This window comes from Eutrigla gurnardus (genome assembly GCF_963514095.1).
Source record: "Eutrigla gurnardus genome assembly, chromosome: 21".
NCBI classification, from domain to species: Eukaryota; Metazoa; Chordata; class Actinopteri; order Perciformes; family Triglidae; genus Eutrigla; species Eutrigla gurnardus.
This window is the reverse complement of record NC_139932.1, coordinates 10,408,257-10,428,788: the sequence shown is the minus strand read 5'-3', so window position 1 is coordinate 10,428,788 and position 20,532 is coordinate 10,408,257. Positions and strand designations below refer to the sequence as shown.

At 45.3% G+C, this 20,532-nt stretch overlaps 3 protein-coding genes across 5 annotated transcripts; 2 read left to right on the top strand and 1 right to left on the bottom strand.

Annotated features, from left to right (window-relative positions):
* Positions 1–359: 359 nt before the first annotated feature.
* mettl25 (methyltransferase like 25) lies at positions 360–8,825 on the bottom strand (the record flags this gene model as incomplete). The annotated part of the gene is given in 13 exon segments (XM_084038265.1): positions 360–682; positions 2,885–2,956; positions 3,305–3,379; positions 3,613–3,706; positions 4,551–4,624; positions 5,130–5,159; positions 5,277–5,371; positions 6,320–6,467; positions 6,759–7,289; positions 7,381–7,487; positions 7,591–7,773; positions 8,572–8,795; positions 8,797–8,825. Coding segments are annotated over 13 exon segments (1,770 nt in total). The 3' UTR covers positions 360–574.
* Positions 8,826–8,965: 140 nt separating this feature from the next.
* ccdc59 (coiled-coil domain containing 59) lies at positions 8,966–11,676 on the top strand. The gene is made up of 4 exons (XM_084038272.1): positions 8,966–9,475; positions 9,666–10,020; positions 10,386–10,494; positions 10,653–11,676. The coding sequence occupies exons 1-4, from the start codon at positions 9,328–9,330 to the stop codon at positions 10,821–10,823; spliced, it is 783 nt and encodes a 260-aa protein (XP_083894398.1). The 5' UTR covers positions 8,966–9,327; the 3' UTR covers positions 10,824–11,676.
* Positions 11,346–20,447, top strand: cracr2ab (calcium release activated channel regulator 2Ab). Of its 3 annotated transcripts, none has more exons than XM_084038261.1 (18): positions 11,346–11,420; positions 12,235–12,592; positions 13,619–13,730; positions 13,990–14,179; positions 14,328–14,474; positions 15,652–15,742; positions 15,861–15,956; positions 16,120–16,307; positions 16,384–16,455; positions 16,606–16,654; positions 16,746–16,828; positions 17,114–17,774; positions 17,892–18,030; positions 18,565–18,646; positions 19,188–19,302; positions 19,548–19,649; positions 19,763–19,839; positions 19,953–20,447. In XM_084038261.1, exons 2-18 carry the CDS (start codon positions 12,440–12,442, stop codon positions 20,038–20,040), a joined length of 2,445 nt encoding a protein of 814 aa, XP_083894387.1. In that variant the 5' UTR covers positions 11,346–11,420; positions 12,235–12,439; the 3' UTR covers positions 20,041–20,447. The 3 variants fall into 3 exon arrangements, 2 of the variants coding, with proteins under 2 accessions (XP_083894387.1, XP_083894388.1); XM_084038262.1 differs by having other exon boundaries at positions 17,207–17,774; positions 19,953–20,446; XR_014599105.1 differs by lacking the exons at positions 19,548–19,649; positions 19,763–19,839; positions 19,953–20,447 and having other exon boundaries at positions 17,892–18,026.
* The last annotated feature ends 85 nt before the right edge of the window (positions 20,448–20,532 follow it).

The following is a 20,532-nucleotide window of genomic DNA, read 5'->3' as shown; positions in this document are numbered from 1 at the left end:
CCATAATTCATGCGTCTACTCGAGACTACAACATTGGATTCAAACATGTAAGAAGAGAGTCATTAATGAAATGACCGAGCACAAAGCAAAACAGAAGTAAAACAGGGTCACGGTGCCTCTTGTCCGTTCCCCCTACTTCCTCTGGTCCGAGCCTAGAAATGGGGTTTCCAGACCTGTCGACGGAGGGAGATCCAAGCCTCCGTAAATCCCACAATGCCCCTGGCTCCCCGAACGGCCCTTAAAAAACAACTGTTTTCTTAAGAGTCACGAAACACATAGACAAAAGGCTGAGATGGACGCGATGGAACGCGTTTTTCCATGTGTTTTTCACGAGGAAGCACGCAGCCGAGGACTCAACGCTAAAAACACAACAGATTTATTTTTCATTAAAAAAAACAGGAAGTGGCTGAAATGTGATGCAGCGAGTGCATAAATAAATTGCAACATTGAGATTAAATCATACATGTAATCAAAACGCACATTAACACAATCACTCTGAGATTGCTGATACCATCGTGCGTAATCAAGACCTCTCCGGCGGCGTTTCATAATCACGTGCATGCGGATGAGCTCATCAACGTGAAATCTGGTCCTCGTGACTCTTCAGCCCCACGACGGCGTAGCATCTCGGAGACAGGAGGGGATCAAAGAGCTGCACCAGAGCGGAGAAGGACAAACCCTCCTGTAGGACACCAAGACAAACAAACACAACACAATGAGACAACAGACGTGGATATAAAACACATGGACATTCAAATCCTGTTTGGCTTTGTGACGCCATGCTGCCGTATGATGTCGCTCTTAAAGATTTCTCTACTGAATCCTCCGGAGGGGAAACATCTGTCCAAATATTATGTCAGGTGGACTCCTGTTCATGTGTAGGACAAGTTGGTCTTCCTCGATGGCCGGCTGTTCAGTAACAGGTCATACCACACTAGGCTGCAGTTCAGGTGCGTCCATGCAAAGACGGTAAAACGGGTGTTCACTCATTATCGCTCGCCTTGTAATTTAAATAGCCCACACGCTACTTTGTAACGTATTTAAAATAGTTCCTCAACAAGAGGAATGAGATATGGTGTTTTGCTGCTTGTCAATTAGCTGGATCCAATTGAATCAGTGTAAATATAGAATTTGATTTTTATCCACCTGCCAGCAATGGAGGTTTTGACATTTCTGCTAGCTAATCTTAGTTTTGCGTGTTAGCGTGCTAAAGCTTGCTGATGGGAATGCCATTTGATCGGCAGCAAAAATATTGGATAAGCTAAAATTTTGTTGCGGGTGAGACATTTCGCTCTAAGGCACAAATGTCAACATATATCCGCCAATTGGAAAAGTCAGTGAGGTTCATCCTCTGGGAACCATGATTGCCTGTGCATAATTTCATGGCAATCCATCCAAACGCTATTGAGACATTTTGCTCTATGCCACAAATGTCAACATATATCCGCCAATTGGAAAAGTCAGTGAGGTTCATCCTCTGGGAACCATGATTGCCTGTGCAAAATTTCATGGCAATCCATCCAAACGCTATTGAGACATTTTGCTCTATGGCACACATGTCAACACGTTACCGCCAATTGGAAAAGTCAGGGGATCACAAAGGGCAATAGGGTTCATCCTCTGGGAAACATGATTCTCTGTGCAATCCAACCGATAGCTGATGGCAGACCAACATCCCATCGCATTCACAGCATTCACAAACGTCTACTTTGCTCGATTATTTGAGGATTAAAATTCCTTGAAGTTTGTGCCAACGCACATATTTTAACACATCACAGTGTATACATTGCTATATAAGTGCATCATTGTTTGACTATCAACACAGTCAGTGAGATGCTATGGAAACCTTCCCAAAAAATCTACAGTACGTTTCTGGATAATCATTACAGCTATTACAACCTGGTGTGTGTGTGTGTGTGTGTGTGTGTGTGTCCTTCTTTAAGGCTGAACATGCCTCAGCACACACATCACATGGATCGTATTCACATGCATCCATCACTTCCTCTTGTTCCTCCTCCAGGGAGACGTTATGTTCAAGACGTTCTGTAGTCTGATTACACGACATGGTTAAGGAAGTGCATCCCGACACACAGCAACGCACGTAATCACGACTTTCAAAGCTTTTCCGGCTTGTACGCAGCTCATCACAATAACTCAGGATAAAGATAAGCGTGTTGGTTTTGGCCGCAGAAGCACGAGATGCTAAATTGCAGGCTGGCTTTAATTTAGCCGACACCTATATTACTGTCAGCGGTGTGAATTATAATAATTAAAAAAAAGATCGTAGCTGAGATTTCTACGTCTTCGCTTTCATCATCTGGGAAGCAGATTTCAGATCCCAATCAACGAGCTGTACGACTAAATTAGAAAGATGAGTCCGGCTGAAAGACGAGAACGAGTGAAACCCCTCGTGTGCTGCTGGTGAAAATCACTGAAAGGTTAAGACACGTTTGTTTCAATAATAGTTTTTTATATGTTGTATACAAAATTTTGATAGTAAATTCATAATTTAAGTTATTTCTAAAGCAAAAAGTGACTTTGGGTTTTGAAACCAACAATTTGTTGACATTTTATAAACCAAGTGATTAATAGAGAAGCTCAAATAAGAGTTATAGATACTGAAAAAAACAGATACACCCTTAAATGAATCACTTTTGCTTAAAATAGATTCACATTCTCTCCCATTGCACATAATAAACCTAAAGTGCCTTTTATTATAAACAATCTTAAGTGCAGTTGGACGTATAAACAGATTTAGTGTGACTTCATGTTCATCTGACTTTTGAGTTGACCAGGTTCTAGTAAAGCCACGCCTCCAGAATGAATCCCTAATATTCTTTCCGCCATTAATGATTGATGAGAGTCCCGACTGCAATGAGTTTACCTGTTCTTTCAGGTAGCAGAGGCGATCCAGTAGAATCAGACCTTCGATACAGGGAGCCAGGGTCACCTTCAACTGCACAGAGATGACATCATTCATTTAATCCCTTCTTGTCTCCTCCCACTACTGAAAAAAACCCACCATGACCGCTATTGTCTTCCCAGTAGCTGGTGGGCAATCCCTTAAAAAAACACTTTACTGCTTTATGTCATGAGAGAAAATTGGTGCGTCGGTTGACACGACAATTAGTGGTCTCGGCTCTGACCAGAAGCTGCCTTTCTTCTCATTCTGCTCGATTCCCCACGGCCTACAATGATCTCACTTAATGGCCTGCAATTTATTGACATTATACATCTCACTTTACAGGAATGAAAATGTTTTTCGTGCTTCTCCGGTCCAGTGGAAGCGCCGTCGAGGACTTACCATATTAAAGGCGCGCATCTCGCCCATTCGCGGCCTGTAAGCGTCGTGGTAACGCTGGACGTCGCCGTCGGAAAGCTAACGGGGAAGAGAGCGTCCGGCGTGAGAGTCAGGATATGGGGGAGTAAAAGCAAGAGGCGGGAGGAGAATGTGAAGTGTTGAGAGTGACACATGTGGAAACCCACGGCAACCACATGACTTCAACATCAGGGTGCCAGGCGACATCCTGAACGAAGACAGCAGGAATCTCTGCTGTTGGCTCTCTAACATGACAATAAATTGATGGAGGAGATTCTGGTCCCGATTCTGACCTTTGATTCGTCCAGCTCCAGTCTGCGTAGAGCTCGACGGACGTAGTCCACGAAGGATTTAGCCTTGGAGTAGACGTTCCCCACTCGCTTCTCACTGCAAACGCACAAACCGACACAGACGTCATTTACTCTCTGCCTCTTTCTGTTTTTAATCACACCTTAGCAACCAGAAAGAAACACTTCTAAAAAAAAGGACTAAACTGTGATAAATAGCCGCGGCGGGCAGAGAACTAATGGTTATTCGATTCGGATCTGATGTCTGCCATTAAAGTAAAAGGTCACAGAGCAGGAGGGGACGAGGTCAGTGCTTTGTGTCTTTCCGAGGCGTTTGCTAAGGGCTAATTGAAATCTGCATTTCCTCCGATGGCGCGGCTGATTTCATTAGAAGGGCAGTGACTGTAATCCACTAAAGATCTGGAACCCCGAACGCCTGAAATCTCTCAGCCATTAGGAATGCGAACTAACAACGGCGAAACCGCAGAACTTCAGATTTTATGAGGAGAAAAAGCAAGTTTTGACTTTTTGACAGCAGTTAACTCATGTTTGGAAAGGGAAGCATGACAGTCTTGAACCGAGGCCAAACCGTGGACTAGTCGGCGTTTTCTTCGCGGTTCTACACGAGTAGAAAAGAACCGTTTGTAGAAATAAAAAAATGAAAAACCCAAATCGTGTGAGCCTAAAATGTATTATTATTGAATAATGTGTTGTTTACATTTCCAATCCACTGGTTGCTCTACAAAATAAAGAAAGCCGCTGAATGATGCCCTCGTTGTATAAAATGTACGATATTAAGAACACAGGAATAAATAACCCAGAAAGAACAGACTCTACCTCACACGTGCGGCGGAGTAACACCCAGAACGCGTTTTAACTGCTGCACACTTGTTGCGATTGCTGGCGTTAAAGTGCTGCCAGATGTAGAAGCTGCTGGCTGTTACCTTTTAAAGCAGCTGTAGTGATCCCTCAGAATAACATGCAGGACGGCGCGGTAAAACAGAGACTCCATCTGAATCTGCGGGATCAAAGATAATGTCATTCAACATGATGCACTTTATGAATTTCCCAAAAGATGGATATTCCCTCTGATCCGTCCAGCGTGTGTACGAAACAGTCCATTACTTCCCGACACTTCTCCGAGTCTGACGCAAGACCTGCAGGCAATCAGGCCTTTTTCTTCTTTTGGATTCAGACCCCCCGAGTCATCCATCTTATCGTGATTGCATTAATATTTATAAACATTCCATATTAATGGCGGTGTTGTGTGTCAGGCTTTGGCCCCGGGGCTCCGAGCGCCTACGTTTCAAATAAACACGCTGCAGTCAATCACAGGCCTGAAACAATAGCAGAAGTAACATCTGATTGTTTGTACAGCGGAGGAGAACGGTGAGTGATTGTGAACAACCCCCGGATTTGTTTTCACGAGTGTGAAGAAATGACAGTTTAGAGAAGTCCCAGTCTCGTGCGAGGCTGACTATTCATCATTTATGTATTGATTACAATAAGAATGTCTTACTTACCCCTTGGCCGAGTGAAACCCTCTCGAGTGCCTGTTTTTTTTTTTTTTTTTTTGGAGAAACAGTGACGCGTTAAGACGGAATATTTCTTGGGGAAAAACTGAGCTGTAGTCGTTACTCGTGCTGTCACTGTGCTGTCACCAAACTCACCAAACACGCCGACATCCTGGCGTTCCTGCCGCAGAACCAGGATTGGCGGCGGAGGTACTGACTCAGGGGGAAACCGCACACGCCGCCCAAACACTCTGCGAGGGAACACACACACACACACACACACACGACAGGGCTGAACTGATGTGCTGATCAGCAATCAGGATTCGGGCTCGCCTCCCTCCTGCACCGACACGTGGCCCTCGGAGGCAATTGGAGCGGACAAGCGTTTCCCCGGCCCGAAGGCTTGATTACAGCACGTACAGAGCTGTTTATAGTAGCTGCCCTCACGCTGGCCTCAGAAATTACATCTGAAGTGGCCACGCACACTCGGATCCAGGCAAATATTTTTCTGATGTCCTCGTGTGCGATCGTACGTTCGCAAATATCTCGCATCATGGCACTCTGGTGCCTGAATGGAGTCATCTCATTGCGAGTAAACAGCGAGGCGGACCTCGGACGCCTGATTCCACATAAGGTGCTAAACGCTGATGAAGCATTTCAGGTAATGCTTCATTCCCAAATGAGCCGAAATAATTCGCCTTCCATAATGAAGCTTTTCAGCTTCTTCTGCGCTTTTTTTAGAGGGAGGTATAGGCCACCACTGGAGCTGGCCTGCATCCCAGACAGCACTGTAAGTGTGTGTGTGTGTGTGTGCGTGTGTGTGTGTGTGTGTGTGTGTGTGTGTGTGTGTGTGTGTGTGTGTGTCTTTGTTCACTTCTTTAAAAGATCAAACTGGAGTTCGAGAAACAAGCGTGGAGAGGAGTGTTTTCAATCAACCGGTCGTGATATCATTTTCCAGTCAGCTTCTTGGCTGAAACGACAATGGGCCCCCCGATGATGTGAGGGTCAAAGGTCACGCTGTTAACAAGAGATGACGCGGATACCGCATCGGCTGCAGCGAGGGGCTCTTTCTTCCAGATGCACGGAGGCTACGGTCGCAAACGTGGACGATATCGGTGTGTTATCCCGCACTTTGGCACCCGTATTAACCTGTGTGTGTGTGTGTGTGTGTGTGTGTGTGTGTGTGTGTGTGTGGTTACCCTGTCCGGCGGGGTCGAACTCCTCAGACAGCAGGTGATAGCAGCAGCCCACGCTGCAGACGGCGGCCAGCTCGGGTTTTGCCACAAACATCCTCAGGGTGCTGGGTGCCAAGTCGCCACATGTGTGCAGGCCGACCATGACCGCATCCTGGAATGTGGAGAGAGAGAGAGCACGCAGAGAAAGGGGGAGAACAGAAGGAGGGTGGGGAAGGGGGGGAGGGAAGGAGATCGATGGCTTAATGTATTGACGGTGACGCGCTGCAGATTTGGCGCCCCGCGATAACGCCACCACACTCGTAATGCGAACGCCAGCTGCCGTGGCCGACTTGTAACTCCAGAAGCCGCTGCGGGAACGTTGCCGTGCTCCTTTCTGCACCGTCTCTCCCAAACACACGCAGTAGATCTACTTTCAGCGTTGACTTTTTTTTACTTTGCTCACCTCCAGCTCGTTGATGAGGCCTCGGAGCTCGGTTTCCGCGGTAACGTACGAAGTGAGGGGTGAAAACACGACGGCGGCCGTTCTGCTCTGAGCTTTCCTGTCCAGGTTCTCCCTCTTCCTCCTCTCCCTCTCCTCGGCGCTCAGGTGGCTGGGGGGGACTCGGGGGGCCGTGGGCTGGATCACATCCACAGACAGGGCGCTGAGGAAGAGCTCCTCCGCTTCTGGGTTCGACTCCGAATGCCCTTCCTCTGCAAAGTTTGATAACACCTCCTCCTCCTCCTGCGACTGAATTCCTTCTATTCCCGGCTTTAACTCCTCTACCTCCTGCTGAGGTGAACGTGTGGCCTCTTCCTGTGCCCTCATCGCCTTGTTGTGTTTCTGGTACGCCCTGGAGAACTTCTTCAGCTTCCGGTTCCTCTCCTGGGCTCCGTGGGTGTTGGTGCTGGAGGAGTCGATGCCGTAGACCCGGAGGCCGTACTGCAGGGACAGGAAGGAGCTCAGGTAGCCCTTCCCCGAGCCCACGTCTATCACCTGAGCGGGAGAAGAGATCAAAGTCAGGTTACTAAGATCTGTTTTTGATTCCATCAGATCTCCCCGAACATATTCAGTACAAGTTCTCGACCTGTTTGACCCCACAGCGATGGGCCATGCAGGACACCACCTCAGACATGGACTGGACCTCATGAGATTTCTTCGCGTTCATAAACTCATCTGTCTCCAGCTCAGCACCTGGGTTAGACAGAACAATATGTTTTTTTTAAATCATGTTCCTTTATAAAGACCCCAACTCATTGCCATGACAACTGGACCTCCCTTGGTGTTTCTTCCCTACCTATCGCTGCCACTGGAGCTCCACATTCAGGGCGGTTCTCTCTGAGGGCCTGCAGCAGCTCGTCCCTGCTCGTGCAGACTCCGAGGCCGGGGAGAGAGAGGGCCTTGGCCGCCTGCAGCAGTTCATGGGTGTCAACCAGCCGGTTTGTATCATTGCAAAACCCGAATGTGGTCCTGGATTGATCTGTTTATGGAGACAGACAGGAAAAAAATGGTAGAGCTGCACTAAATTATCTTTGTTGTTTGATTGTCATGTATATTGTTGTTGTTTTTTCTTTTTGGTGGAACATTGTGTTTTGTTCTGTGTGTAAGACAGCTACTAAAAACACACTCATTCAAATTTAGCAGATGTCAGTGGTTGGGATGAATCAATTAAAGGGTGAGTCCGCCCCAAATGACAAAGAAGTGAAAACATATTGTCGCTTAGTGGTATGCAGCCATCCAAATATTTTAGGTTTTAGGCTGCCAGCCAGATACAAAAGAGGGGGAGCGCAATTTTCTTTGTGGCTGTATCAGCGCTGAAAAAAAAAGTTCTGTTCTAAAGATTCAACAGCAAGATGGATAAACCACAGACCTCACTGTGAACGATGACACTACTTTCTATTGAATAAATAGTCCCTTTTGCTTTGAGTCCTCAAAAACAGGCCAAGTTAAATACTTGGCCTCTGCATCACTATATACTACATATTCTTAATGGATGCTTTCCATTTTGTTAATAACGCAGAAACACATGTTGGTAATCCATTAGTAAATGCTTGTTATTAAATATATTCTGGTCCAGATTACCTGCAGCCCACACAGGCGTTTTTCACAACCTGGCAACCCAAAAGCTAAACTAATGGTAGTATTAATAAATAATGTGTTAATTAATTAATTACCATGAATTACAACTGACTGAAACGCTTCATAAAAGGATGCCTTATTAGTTACATTCTACAAAAGTTATAAATATTTTCAAGCCAACTGAAAGAAACCTACTTACCCTTTGCTCTGTGTTCTGGCTCCCCCTGCTGGTCATTGCACGAGCTGACGGTTGACAGGACCTCCTGAGGCGGCACGGCCATGAAGCGGTCCCACACGTCGTGAGTGTAAAACTCCACCGTGTGAGCGTTGGCGATGCTCAGAGTGATGGACAGAAACCGCTTGACTTCATCTATCCGGCGTTGGATTTCTGCGAGGCTGTGTGAGGAGGACAACATGTTAAAAGGCTCTCTGAAGAAGGCCCGAGTGACGCATGTATGAAGTCGTCCACCGCCGACGTACGCTCAGGCAGAAGCAGTCGAAAATACCGTTTGACGATTTTACAATATATTATTATGTTTTTAAATAATATCTGCGTTTTCATACATATAAAGTAGACATTTAAGGTGTGGAAAAATACCGCATTTTTAGGCTGGCTCGCTATGAAGATTAATATAACTAATATCCTTATCGGGTACGTTATTAACTGGACACAATCAAAAATAATGTTTTATATTTGTTGGTGGACCATTTGTTCAGAAAATTGTCGGTGTGTGCAGTTCTCCGCTGCAGTGTCCTGCTTGAATAAAAAAAATTGTCCTCTTATTACATTAATCGCCTCAGAAACGTAAATACGTTTGATCGAAATCCGATGCTCGGTGATCGATTGCTCCTGACTTCCTTGCACACGTCATCACACCGCGTCGGCAAGGAAATGGCGTGCTGCGTGAACGTGTCGTAAACATTTCACGTTTCCCTGGCGAGGTTTTACACTGAAATGGCACCGACAGATTCAAAAATGAAGAATAAGAAGTTTGTCGCGAAAGACGGCAACCGGAAGAAATCCCAAACTAACACACTTGGCGTAAAACAGAAGAGGAAATGGACCCCTGAGCAGAAAGTATACGAAGGCAGTATTCAGGAAGGTCCGTTTTTACTAAACTACTAGTAAATAACAGCAGTTAGATACCTGACGGGCGTCACTGCCTATCTTACGTTACTATATAATCATGACGCCATACTGACATTTCTACGTGACAAACTTGGTTATAAATATATAAAATACCTTCTATGTAGGCCCGAATACAAGTCCATGGTGTGTCTTTCTGTCCTCAGGTCAGGGCTTTGCCTTCAAGAGGAAGCAAAGAGTCCAACATGAGTACAACAAGATGCTGCGGAAGGAGGAGAAGAAGAAGAAGCAGCCTGAGTCCGGCGTGCTGTACAAGGAGGAGTACCCAGAACACCTCAGGCATCTGTACGTCGCCGAGGCCGAGAAACTGAAGAAAGAGGCCTGGACCCATAGGTTGAACAGGAGTAAGCTGAGAGTGAAAGAGCAGGACAAGGGAGACGAGAGATGTGAGAGTGCTGCTGATGATGCTGCTGATCCAGATCTAGAAGTAACTGGTGGACTTGAGCAGACGGATCCTGGTGCTGAAAATCCTGAACCAGCAGAAGCCTCAGAGGAAGATGGGTGAGAACATGCGATTTATCTTAGTGATTGTATAAAGAGAGATAAGTTAAATTACAACCTAAAACTATGATAAAGGTGAGAGAAAGATGACATCTCTGGTCTTGCTGCATCAGTTTTGATCCCTTTTCGCAACAATGCTGAATCAGTGGAGTACTCTTTGGAGTGGTGCAATCATAAATGTATTTTTATCATATAATTGAGCACTTTAAATGTCTGTAATATACAGACAGAAATATATCAGTTAAATTGGATACATTACAGTGCATTCGTAAATTATTGGAGTTTAGTGTCATAATTAGTTTTATCCTTCAGTTAATCTTCACATTCACGCCGAGTAACGCTGCCTCCTTGATATTCTCTTCAAGTCTTCCAATGAGCAACCGAATGAGGAAGAAAATGCTGAAGAAGACGTCCTACCAGAAGACAAAAGAGGAATTTGAGACGGTCACAGAAAAACGGAAAAAGAAGAAAGAGGTGAAATGTTTCTCTTTATTGTTTATGAGCTGTTACCCCTAAAAAAAAAAAAAATCAACAAAAGATTTATTTTTTTCTTTTATGCAACCTGTCAAATTGTCGTCTGGCTTTCCACTGACAGCTCGTCTTGTTCTTCTGCGTTTCATGTGAATTCCCAGGAGTACGAGAAGAACCGCCAGCAGAGAGATGAAGCTGTTCAGAAGTACAAACAGAAAAAGTTGGAGACGTTTCAGATGCTGAGCAAAAAGACCAAGAAAGGACAGCCCAATCTGAACCTCCAAATGGAGTTTTTGCTTCAAAAGATCTCCCAAGGAGCTGCTGGGAAATAACTCCCCAAATCAGAACTGATACCGGAAAATGAATGGGGAAAGTGTGGACCTTTTTATTTGACTCTGGCATTGACACACGCTGTCAAAAAATGCTTACCCGAGGACAATCGGGGTTGTGCTTTTCACACAAATTAAATGCTGTGGTTTTTAGCTGAAAAACAAATATGACTCGTTTTCATCTCAGACCACAAGATGGCGTTGTAAGACACGAAAAGATGCTCATGTAAGGCTTTATTTAAAGCGTTTTAGCTTCAGGGAAAGGGCAAATTGCTAATTACCATGACATAAAGTAATCAGTACTACGTTTGAACCGTGAATAAATGTAAAATCTGTTATTTTCTGATCCAACTCCAGTGACGCCAAGCCCTTTTTTCGTAATAAAGCAGCAGAAACGTGTTGCATGCATGTGGCCTGCTTAAGGAGAGTTCAGCCCCCCCTCCTTGTGTGCACGTAGACTGAAAAGCCTCAGGCCGCTTCCTCATGACATCACATGGTCACAGAATGACTTCTTTTTTTGAACATCTGAGGGGCAAGACGTCCCGAGCACAGCGCGCTCACTGCTCTGTTAGTGCTTCTCGTGCTTTTCATTTGTCAAAGGTAAGACCCCCACTTCTGTTTCTGGTTTAGTTAAAGATGCCGTTTGTACTTGACTGCAAAGTATATTAAGGTTGAAGAAGAAGGTTTGGAGCAGTGAGATGTTTTGTTTGTTTTAAAGAATGCTTCATACTTCACTTTTAGAAGAGTCTGACAGTTTTTGATGGTGTTTTTTTATTCTGCAGAGGACACAAAGAGGAGTGTAATGTATTTAATGTCCAAGTTTTGTGTGCTGCAACTACCAAATAAACTTTCCACATCACAAGATGTTAGTTGACGCGTCGTGACTACAACCATTGTGTATCTGATGTTCTGCAAACCGCTTCCCAGCTCTAACAATGCAAGCAAGAGGGCACTTCAAAACCTTGCTTGAGTCATAAAGTTGTGGCGACAAAAGAAGAAGAAACCGCTGCTGTTGGTGTGAAGGGTGGTGGTGGTGGTGGTGGTGGGGGGGGGGTGATACTTTACAGCTCTGAACTCAGCTGCGTTGCTGCCTCTTGGTAAATATTCCTGCAATCTTGCAGGCATTATGCTGTCATGGGTTCTGTATGGCGAGGTATTAAGATAATCCTTTACACTGTGTGTTTACATGCCTTTGTGAGGTGCTTGTTCCTGGCTTATTAGAAAAGGGGAAGTACTGTCTAGTTGTAACAACTGCTGCACTGTTGCGTTGATGTTCTGATCACTTGTGTAACCGATTCGTTTTCTCCAAATTTGTCCTTTTTTTTTTAATACGAAGTTTGAAGGTTGATTTCTGGATTCGTACCGTTTACCTCTGACTCACAGGAGCCTGCAAACCCATTTTTTTTATTTTCAGCGTATTCACAAGCAACAAAGTTATCTGTGATCTCATCACCTGATGCCACTTCCTGTCTCTGTCGTCATGGCGACTGTAAGAGCCCCAGAGCACTGGATACCAGGCCAGTGAGAAGGCCTGATGTCTGATTCCCACTCCTGACTGCGACTGAAATACGTGGTACTTACCCGGCGTGCTGCTGCTTGAAGAACGAGGCGTCCCGGACATGGCGGAGGAAGGAAGGGTGAACGGCGTCGGACCGACCGCCGGGCAGAGGCGCTCAGACTGGGGACGCATCGCCCTGCTGGACAAGACCAGGGAGTTCTTCCAGACCTGCGATGTGGAGGGCAAAGGCTTCATCACCCACAAGGATTTGAGGGTAAGACACGCTGTGTGTGTTTAAGTGTGTGTTTTTGTCCAGTTTATCCAGTTTATTTGATGAGAGTGCTGCAGTTTAAGAATGTTTTCTTAAAGATTAACCTGCTAAATAACCTATTGATTAATCAATTTAGCCTTTTAAAGCAGAGTTCTTCAACAGGGGTCCCCCAAAATGATTTGATCCTAATTTGTGTCCCTGTCAGCCAAAAAAGGGTCCTGAAAAAGGCTCAGAAATTTAGAAATGCATATGTTAGAGGCTGAAACAAGCACTTTTTTTTGTCAATTTCTTTTCTAATAATCAACTAACCAATGACTTAATGGACTGATTGTTTCAGCTCTGGGGGATTTCATATTTACTTTAAAGCACAAAAGATGTTTGTCTCCTAGTCACACTCATGCTCCGTCCCTTATTCTTTCTTATAAGACGTATGGACGCCCCGTGAAAGCATTAACCCAGCGTCAACAGGTCGGGGAGCCACCCACTCACCTGTTTGTTCAACTTCGTGTCCCATGGTCACTTAATGAGGTTGCCATTTTTTTTTCATGTTATATCACCATTTTTTAAAGAAACACTCCACCCACTCACCAGACGGTGAAGTGGCAGAGTAGCACCATTGATGGGGATGTTTATGAGCGGAGGTTCACCTCGCTGGGCCTCTTCAAAGCGTTCACGGTGTCCAGGCTGCGTTGTCAGTTAATTAGGACGGGGCCCTTGTGAGCATCGGGGCCTTTTGTTGCTGCTGTTCTGGGGGTTTCTGAGAAAAAGCTCTTTTCACTGACGCATAAAGCAGCCACTTTGTGTTCATTCTGCACTTGAGTTAGAACTATATGAGTCAGATTTAAAATGCAGGTGACATTTATTGATTTAGATCATTCTGATGGGATGTTACATAAAATGTTTTCTTATCTTAACTCCTAACTAACCACATCCATACCCGACCGTCTGCTGCTTCCAAATCCCTGTTCAGCCGTGCAACTGAGCCTCCGCAGCGTTTTGAAACGCCTTGTGTTTGTGTTCCCTTGGCAGAGGCTCCACAGACAGCTGCCTCTGTCTGCAGAGGAGCTGGAGGATGTCTTTGACTCTCTGGATACGGATCGCACCGGTTACCTCACGCTGGAGGCGTTCACCTCCGGATTCAGTAGGTCTCCTGCCTCCCAGAGGCCTTTTTACAGCTCAATTTAAAATGACAACCAAAGCATCGAGTAGAACATCCCAATTTACATGAAAGCAGCTCAGATATTCCTTTTCATGGAAAGTAAAATGCATGCTACGCCACTCAAGTCTGTAAATGCTTAAAGTGAGACTGTAAGTTTGGCTAAACAGAGGCTACAAGTGTTATAATACATGCTTAAATGTAGTGTGACAGTACAGTCATAAAGTGTGTGGGTGCATCCCAGGTCAGTTCCTACACGGCCGGAGGATCTCTGTGGCCGATGACCACAATCAGGCCCCGGGCCCCGTCTTTAGGGCCAAGGAGGCCCTTTATCAGAGCCAATGGGAGGCCAAGCTGTCGGCAGTGGAAGACGAGGAGGAGGGCCACTTCTGCATGCTGCTGGAAAGCCTGGGGGCCAGCAACGTGTTTGAGGAGTGAGTGTAATCACTGCAAATTCTTCTATGTGTGTGTGTGTGTGTGATATGCACATTAAAAAACACGCTGCGTAATCCGCCGTTGAAACCCCCGAGGTGTGGTTTAATTAGACTGATCTCCCTCTGCGTGTCTTCTGTTCCTCTCCAGTCCCGGTGAGGTGCGCAGTCTTTGGGCTCAGCTCCGACGGGATGAGCCTCACCTCCTCTCCAATTTTGAGGAGTTCCTGGCCAGGGTCACCCACCAGATCAAAGAGGCCCACAAGGAGAAGAACGAGATGGAGAGCGCCCTCCAGAGGTACGACAGGACGCCACAATCGCTCTCTAGGTGTAAAGATGGGATATGAAAAGGGAAAAAAAGAAGGCAAGAGGAAGGAAATTAATGAACGGGGGATGAAAGCATGAACATATGGTGTGCCGCTGGGTTAAAAAGGCCACATTTCTCAATCGGTTCCCACGCTTGGAGTGCTTAAGTAGCGTACCTTACGTAACGCGTGAAGCAAATGTTCTCATTAGCCACCTAAAGAAGGTCTGTGTGTGTTTATATTACCGGCGCTTACCGGGCCCGAGTGTTTGCATGGATTTACCTGTAATTCTCTATAGAACAACCACCTTATCCATGTCAAATGACCACTAAGCTGGAGGTCAGATTAGAAGTCAGACCACCTTCTGCTGTTGTGGAAACATATTAGCACTGAGGGGACATGGAAAGCAATAAGAAGTATCGTCAATATATTTCATATGCAGTGTAGAGCAATTTGAGTGTAAGTGACGTCACATTGCAGATATTTTTTTTTAATTGCAACAACAAAGAGACAGGAATGACAGATCGGATCCAAGTTAATATCATATAGAATAGTGAAATAGACAGATTAACAGGCATGGAGAAGATGTGGAGTCAGTTAAAACACTAAACTAATAAATTATATTTGCGGCAATTTAGAAAAATAATGAATGAGTAAGTATATAGAAATGAATTGCGGGAGAAGGGAATTTGTATGAATCTTTTATGCTTCTTCTAATCATTTTATCAGTTTCAGTATTTTTTCAATTGTTATGGTTTTAGTACTTTTTATTAAATTGTTTAATTTGCTGTTTTTGTAGAGTTGTGTTCCAGAGATATCTGTGATTTAATCCGTTTGTAAACTAAAGGTAGTTCTCCCACGGCACGGCGTGGTACTGTGCAGCAGCTAGTTATTCCTCAAGACTCTACTAATTGGCTGCTTGGGTCTTAACAATTATTGTCAGAGGGAATGTAAATACCACTCAGTATTCTTTTGAAAGAATACTGAGAATGTGAGTCTGCAGGTGTGTGTGTGTGTGTGCTCAAGTATTTACATGCAATCACAGATGCAGCTTTAAGCTCAGCCTAGACAACAATGCCGTTCTGTTCCTAGATATTATGTTATACCCTGCTGCAAGTCAACGATTCTATTAACCTTAATGACTGATGTCTCTGCTGCTCCTCTGTGCAGGAAGGCTGCGACGCACGACAGCGAGATCCGTTATTTATACGAAGAGATGGAGGCGCAGATTAATAATGAAAAAGACCGGCTCGTGCTGAAGGTGCAAGAGCTCATACGCCAAACCGAACCACATGTATTCACAGAATTACATAACGATCTTAAATCACGTGCCTTTCTGCTTCCACCATTCGACCTTTAACCTCTTCGTCTCCGCGCAGGACTCGGAGCGCATTCAGCTGCGCAGCCAGGACCTGGAGCACCAGCTGTCGTCCAAGGAGAAAGAGCTGGAGCATCTTTTCCAGAAGCAGAAAAAGGTGCATGCTTTTAAATTATTATTCATTGATGAAGGAATGTGCAGATTATATTAACCTCTCCAGCTCCCATGCGTTGTAGAGAGGCGGGGGTGGGGGTTCGACATACTTGAAGTACACTCACCCAGCATTAATGCCTTCCATCCCTACGAACACTTCCCTCCAGTTAGAGGTCCAGTGCTGCGAGCTGAACAGCGAGAAGCAGGAGAGCCACGTGGAGAACGTGAAGCTGAAGGTGACCAACGACGAGCTGTCCCGAGCCCTGGAGAGCACCAGCCAGGACCTGGGGCTGGCCCAGGAACAGCTGGCCATGCTGCAGGAGCAGGCGGCCCGGCTGCAGCAGGAGAAGGAGATGTGGGTCTGCACAACGATTACACACTGTTTGACCGTTTCCTTCCACTGCGATTTTGTCATTTCTGTCTGCTTTCAGGGAAATGTACAGAGTAACCGAGGGGCTGCAGAGGGAGAAGCAAAGCCTCATGAAGCAGCTTGACCTCCTCAGGTATGACACACATCAAACCGGGGTAATAGTTTAATCTTGTTGGCCTCTGGTTGTAGTCCTTATTGGCATACCTTGCAAATCTGGGTGCAAAAGGATTTGCGATTTTCCTCAGCAGATTCCATCTTTCTCACTTATTTCTTCTTTTCTCAGGGAGATGAACAAACATTTAAAAGACGAGCGAGACATATCCTTCGGCGTAGTGAGTATACATTTGTATCTTATTTCTAGCAGCTATCATCACATGAAAATACTTCTGTAACACACACCCCCTCCCTTTTTGTTTGAATAAGCCTCGGACTTCACTCCGAAAGAAGCAGAAGGAGAGAGCGGGCCTCGCCAATATATTCGATGACACCAGCCAGCCGGCGAAAAGGTGATTCATTTATCTCCCAAATGCTCTTTAACACGAATCATCCGTCAGAGCTGTTTCCTGTGTGACAAAGACGGATTCTATCCGCCACCGTTCGATGTGAAAATCATGCATCAGGGGAGGAAAAAACAGAGGATAACTGATTCTATGATCAACTGAATTAACCCTCCTGTTTGTACGAGACTAAAATCAGAAACGTTTGAGTGCTTTTGGCCTCTCCATTTTTCCCATCTCCGTCCAAGTGGATTGACCCAGTATATCCTCTGTTTCTCCTCTGTTTACCAACAGAGCCCCACTGTTGGTGGACGGGTCCTACCAGTCTCTGGAGGCCTTGCCTATAGAGCACCTTCAAATCGTGTTTCTTGCTCCCTCTTCCTGTAGTGAGGATGACACGGCCACCACCGCCCCCCCTTCCACCACCAACGCCACCACATGTCAACAAGCAGCGAAGAGAAACACCGGCTTAGCCAACGGTTACGGCGACCCCGCTCCGCCCAAAGTGACCGACGTGAAAGCGAAGGTCAAGAAATCACCTAGCAAGACGGCCGCAAAGAAGGTGTCGGGGAAAGACAGAGAGAGAGCGAAGAGAGTGGAAATGAGGAAGAAGGCGGAAGAGGAGGTGTTGGACGCCCCTCCGGACGGGTGGCCCCTCCGCCGCGTCATCTCCATCGAGGAGGACCACCTGCCCCACCTGCTCCTAGGAGGCCCTCAGCTTCTGCTGCACCAGCTCAGCGAGGAGGACGACGACGCGGGCAACGAGGAGGACGACGATGCTCAGAGTGACCTTGAAACCGGCGTTGTCATGGCAGCAGAGGTCTCCGTCGCCCCGCGCTCGAGTCGCATCCCCGTGTCGTCGGAAACCCCTTCGGCAAGGAAATCCCGCTTCACCCACACGAGGAAGACGCCCGCGTCTCCGAGAGGACAGCCTGTCGGGAAGGAGACGCAGCAAGTACGTCCACGGATCTGGAGCTCCACATGTGTTTTCATCTGAACAGAAATTACCTTATTACCTGAAGAGGTAATAATCAGATTGATATTAATACATTGTTCTGTCTTTCTGCCTCAGACGACAAAAGAAGACGCACTGTTTGCCCCCGACCGTCTGTTTAAAGTCGTCCTGGTTGGCAACTCGAGCGTGGGCAAGACATCCCTGCTCCGCTCCTTCTGTGAGGGCCGTTTCCACCCTTCCACAACCGCTACTGTGGGTGAGAAGAGAAACATCGTAGTGATGATTGTGTGTGTGTGTGTGTGTGTGTGTGTGTGTGTGTGTGTGTGTGTGTGTGTGTGTGTGTGTGTGTGTGTGTGGATGCTAACACAGAAGATCGCAGGGTGACTTAGCATCACATGAAAGGGCTTGTGAAGTCACACTGGCCGTCTCAGAGCCCTGGCACACATTGTACAGCAGATTATGTCACTTCTGATGAATTTTTTTACTTGCTTTCATCTTTCCCAATCCTCACTCCAGCCTTGTTATCTCCACTTTGCCCCCCACCCCACCTCACCCCACCTGCCCCACCTCACCCCACCCGCCCCTTCTCCTGTGGAATGAGCCTGAGTCAGTATCGCGCCTCGCTGGACCCCCTAGTGGCCACTTTTGTCTTTGTTGCTCTGTCGCAAAACAGTGGATATGATTAACTTTAAATTAGATATGAAAAGTTAAAGGTTACAAAAACCTTCTACAACAAATGATTAATTTAACCCCATTTGTATTGTATTGATCTTTGTCTTGTCTTGATCAGGTATTGACTACAGTGTGAAGACACTAACTCTGGACAACACGCAGGTAGCCATGCAGCTTTGGGACACAGCAGGTCAAGAAAGGTGAGTTTCTCTTTAGCTTTTAGAGACAAAACAAGTGAATTTAAAACAGAACTCGGATTTGTGTGTTTGCTGAGAAAATAACGTTGAAATCCACACATGATTAATAGAATTTTATTTTAATAGAGTATGAATAATATAGTTATGTTATTTGAAATTGTATTGACTCTGAAAATCATAAGAGTATTCTAGTCCTGCTCAATGTGTTAAGTGTTCTGAGATGACTTCTGTTGTGATATGACACTATAAATAAAATTGAATTGAATTGAGTTGAATAGAATATGTTTTTGGGACGTTTTATTGCTGTAAATCTTTTTATATTCCCATAAAATTAATATACTTAATATAAGTACATTTAAAGCAAATCATTATATTTTGGTGCTAAATGTAAAAATATATAAGAAGTTTAGTTTGTTTCACTGTTATACTTTATTCCTCTCATAGTACTTTAGCATACTAACCTTGAATGTATGATATGCAAACTACAAGCATTATGTGTTTAAATAGTCGTCATGGTAACGGTCAAACTCTCTCGCCGAAACAGGTTCCGCAGCATAACCAAGCAGTTCTTTCGCAAAGCAGACGGTGTGGTGTTGATGTATGACGTCACGGTGGAGGAGAGCTTCAAGGCCGTGCAACCCTGGCTCACCAATGTCCAGGTCTGACCTTTGACCCAAGGGAGTCCTCTACAACTGTTATGTCCTTCAGCTCAGAGTTAGCTTTTCAGTATTTGCAGGTTTATATCTTAGGAGTCTTCCCAAAAAGTAGAATTTTTTTTTCTTCTTTTTTTTCCCACTTGGACTAGTTGACATGTTTATTTAATCAATCAAATATCTTTATTGTTAATTTTGTCTCTCCTATGAAAATATATAAATATAAATTAACTTGGATTGCTCTTCTTCAGGACGCAGCAGGAGAAGGGATCCCCATCCTCCTTTTGGGCAACAAAATGGACATGGATGAAGACAGGGAGGTGTCGTTCAAAGAAGCTGAGCAATTGGCTGATGTGAGTTTTATGCAAAGGAATATTTTATCTTACGTGCTCACTCAAAATTTTGACCCCAACCCCAAAGATGTAATCGCTGACGGTTCCAACCATGACTTTCTCTCTGCATGTAGGAGAACAACGTGATGTTCTCTGAGGTCAGCGCCTACACCGCCAAGAATGTGACAGAGTCCCTGACACACCTGGCCAGGTAAGATCATGCATGACAGAATGACTTGCAACCTTTCCGTCGGGGGATCGATCGGTGTGTTGTAGCAGCGTTGGCTCATGCAGCGTCCTCTCTGTGTGTCTGTCTTCACTCAGAGTGCTAATGGAGCAGGAAGACAGGGTGAGAGACACCACGGTCACTCTGAGTGCTCAGCCCATTAGGAGGAAGGTCTGCTGCAAGTGAAGTGGAAACTCAATTTGTCTGCCGCATTAGACGACGACAAAATCATTCTTGGACTTTATCATAGAACGTGTCTATGATAAAGTCCATAGACGTGGACTGCGTGTCCCATATGAACATGAAAACTACTGGCAAGTTTGAATGATGAGGCTCAGAGGAAGAGCAAAACAAAAAAATGATGCACTCTTTCCTGTAAATAATGCTGTTGCTGTCTATACATTTTTAATTCAAACATATTCTGTATTATAATTACTTTCACCAAGAGAGAAATCATAAGTATATTGTAGTTCTTTCATAACTGAATGCTAGCTAACGTCTTAATTCCTCTGCATTTGTCTGGTGTATTATGTGTTAATGTAGTCATGTTTTATGTTGAAGCTGGAACAGAACTGAATGAATTGGCTGTTTGAATGAAAAATAAAGAGACAAATATCTTGATTATTTTTGACATTTTATTCATCATCATGTTCAGTTCTTTTTTTTCTCATATTCTTT

What these genes read in the sequence shown, in the direction of transcription:
- ccdc59 (XM_084038272.1), top strand. Translation starts at nt 9,328, where the DNA reads ATGGCACCGACAGATTCAAAAATGAAGAATAAGAAGTTTGTCGCGAAA. An exon ending in CGAAGGCAGTATTCAGGAAG is followed by an intron (nt 9,476 to 9,665) that starts GTCCGTTTTTAC and finishes TTCTGTCCTCAG; the next exon opens with GTCAGGGCTTTGCCTTCAAG. An exon ending in AACGGAAAAAGAAGAAAGAG is followed by an intron (nt 10,495 to 10,652) that starts GTGAAATGTTTC and finishes GTGAATTCCCAG; the next exon opens with GAGTACGAGAAGAACCGCCA.
- cracr2ab (XM_084038261.1), top strand. Translation starts at nt 12,440, where the DNA reads ATGGCGGAGGAAGGAAGGGTGAACGGCGTCGGACCGACCGCCGGGCAG. An exon ending in GAGACATATCCTTCGGCGTA is followed by an intron (nt 16,655 to 16,745) that starts GTGAGTATACAT and finishes TGTTTGAATAAG; the next exon opens with CCTCGGACTTCACTCCGAAA. An exon ending in CCTGGCTCACCAATGTCCAG is followed by an intron (nt 19,303 to 19,547) that starts GTCTGACCTTTG and finishes GCTCTTCTTCAG; the next exon opens with GACGCAGCAGGAGAAGGGAT.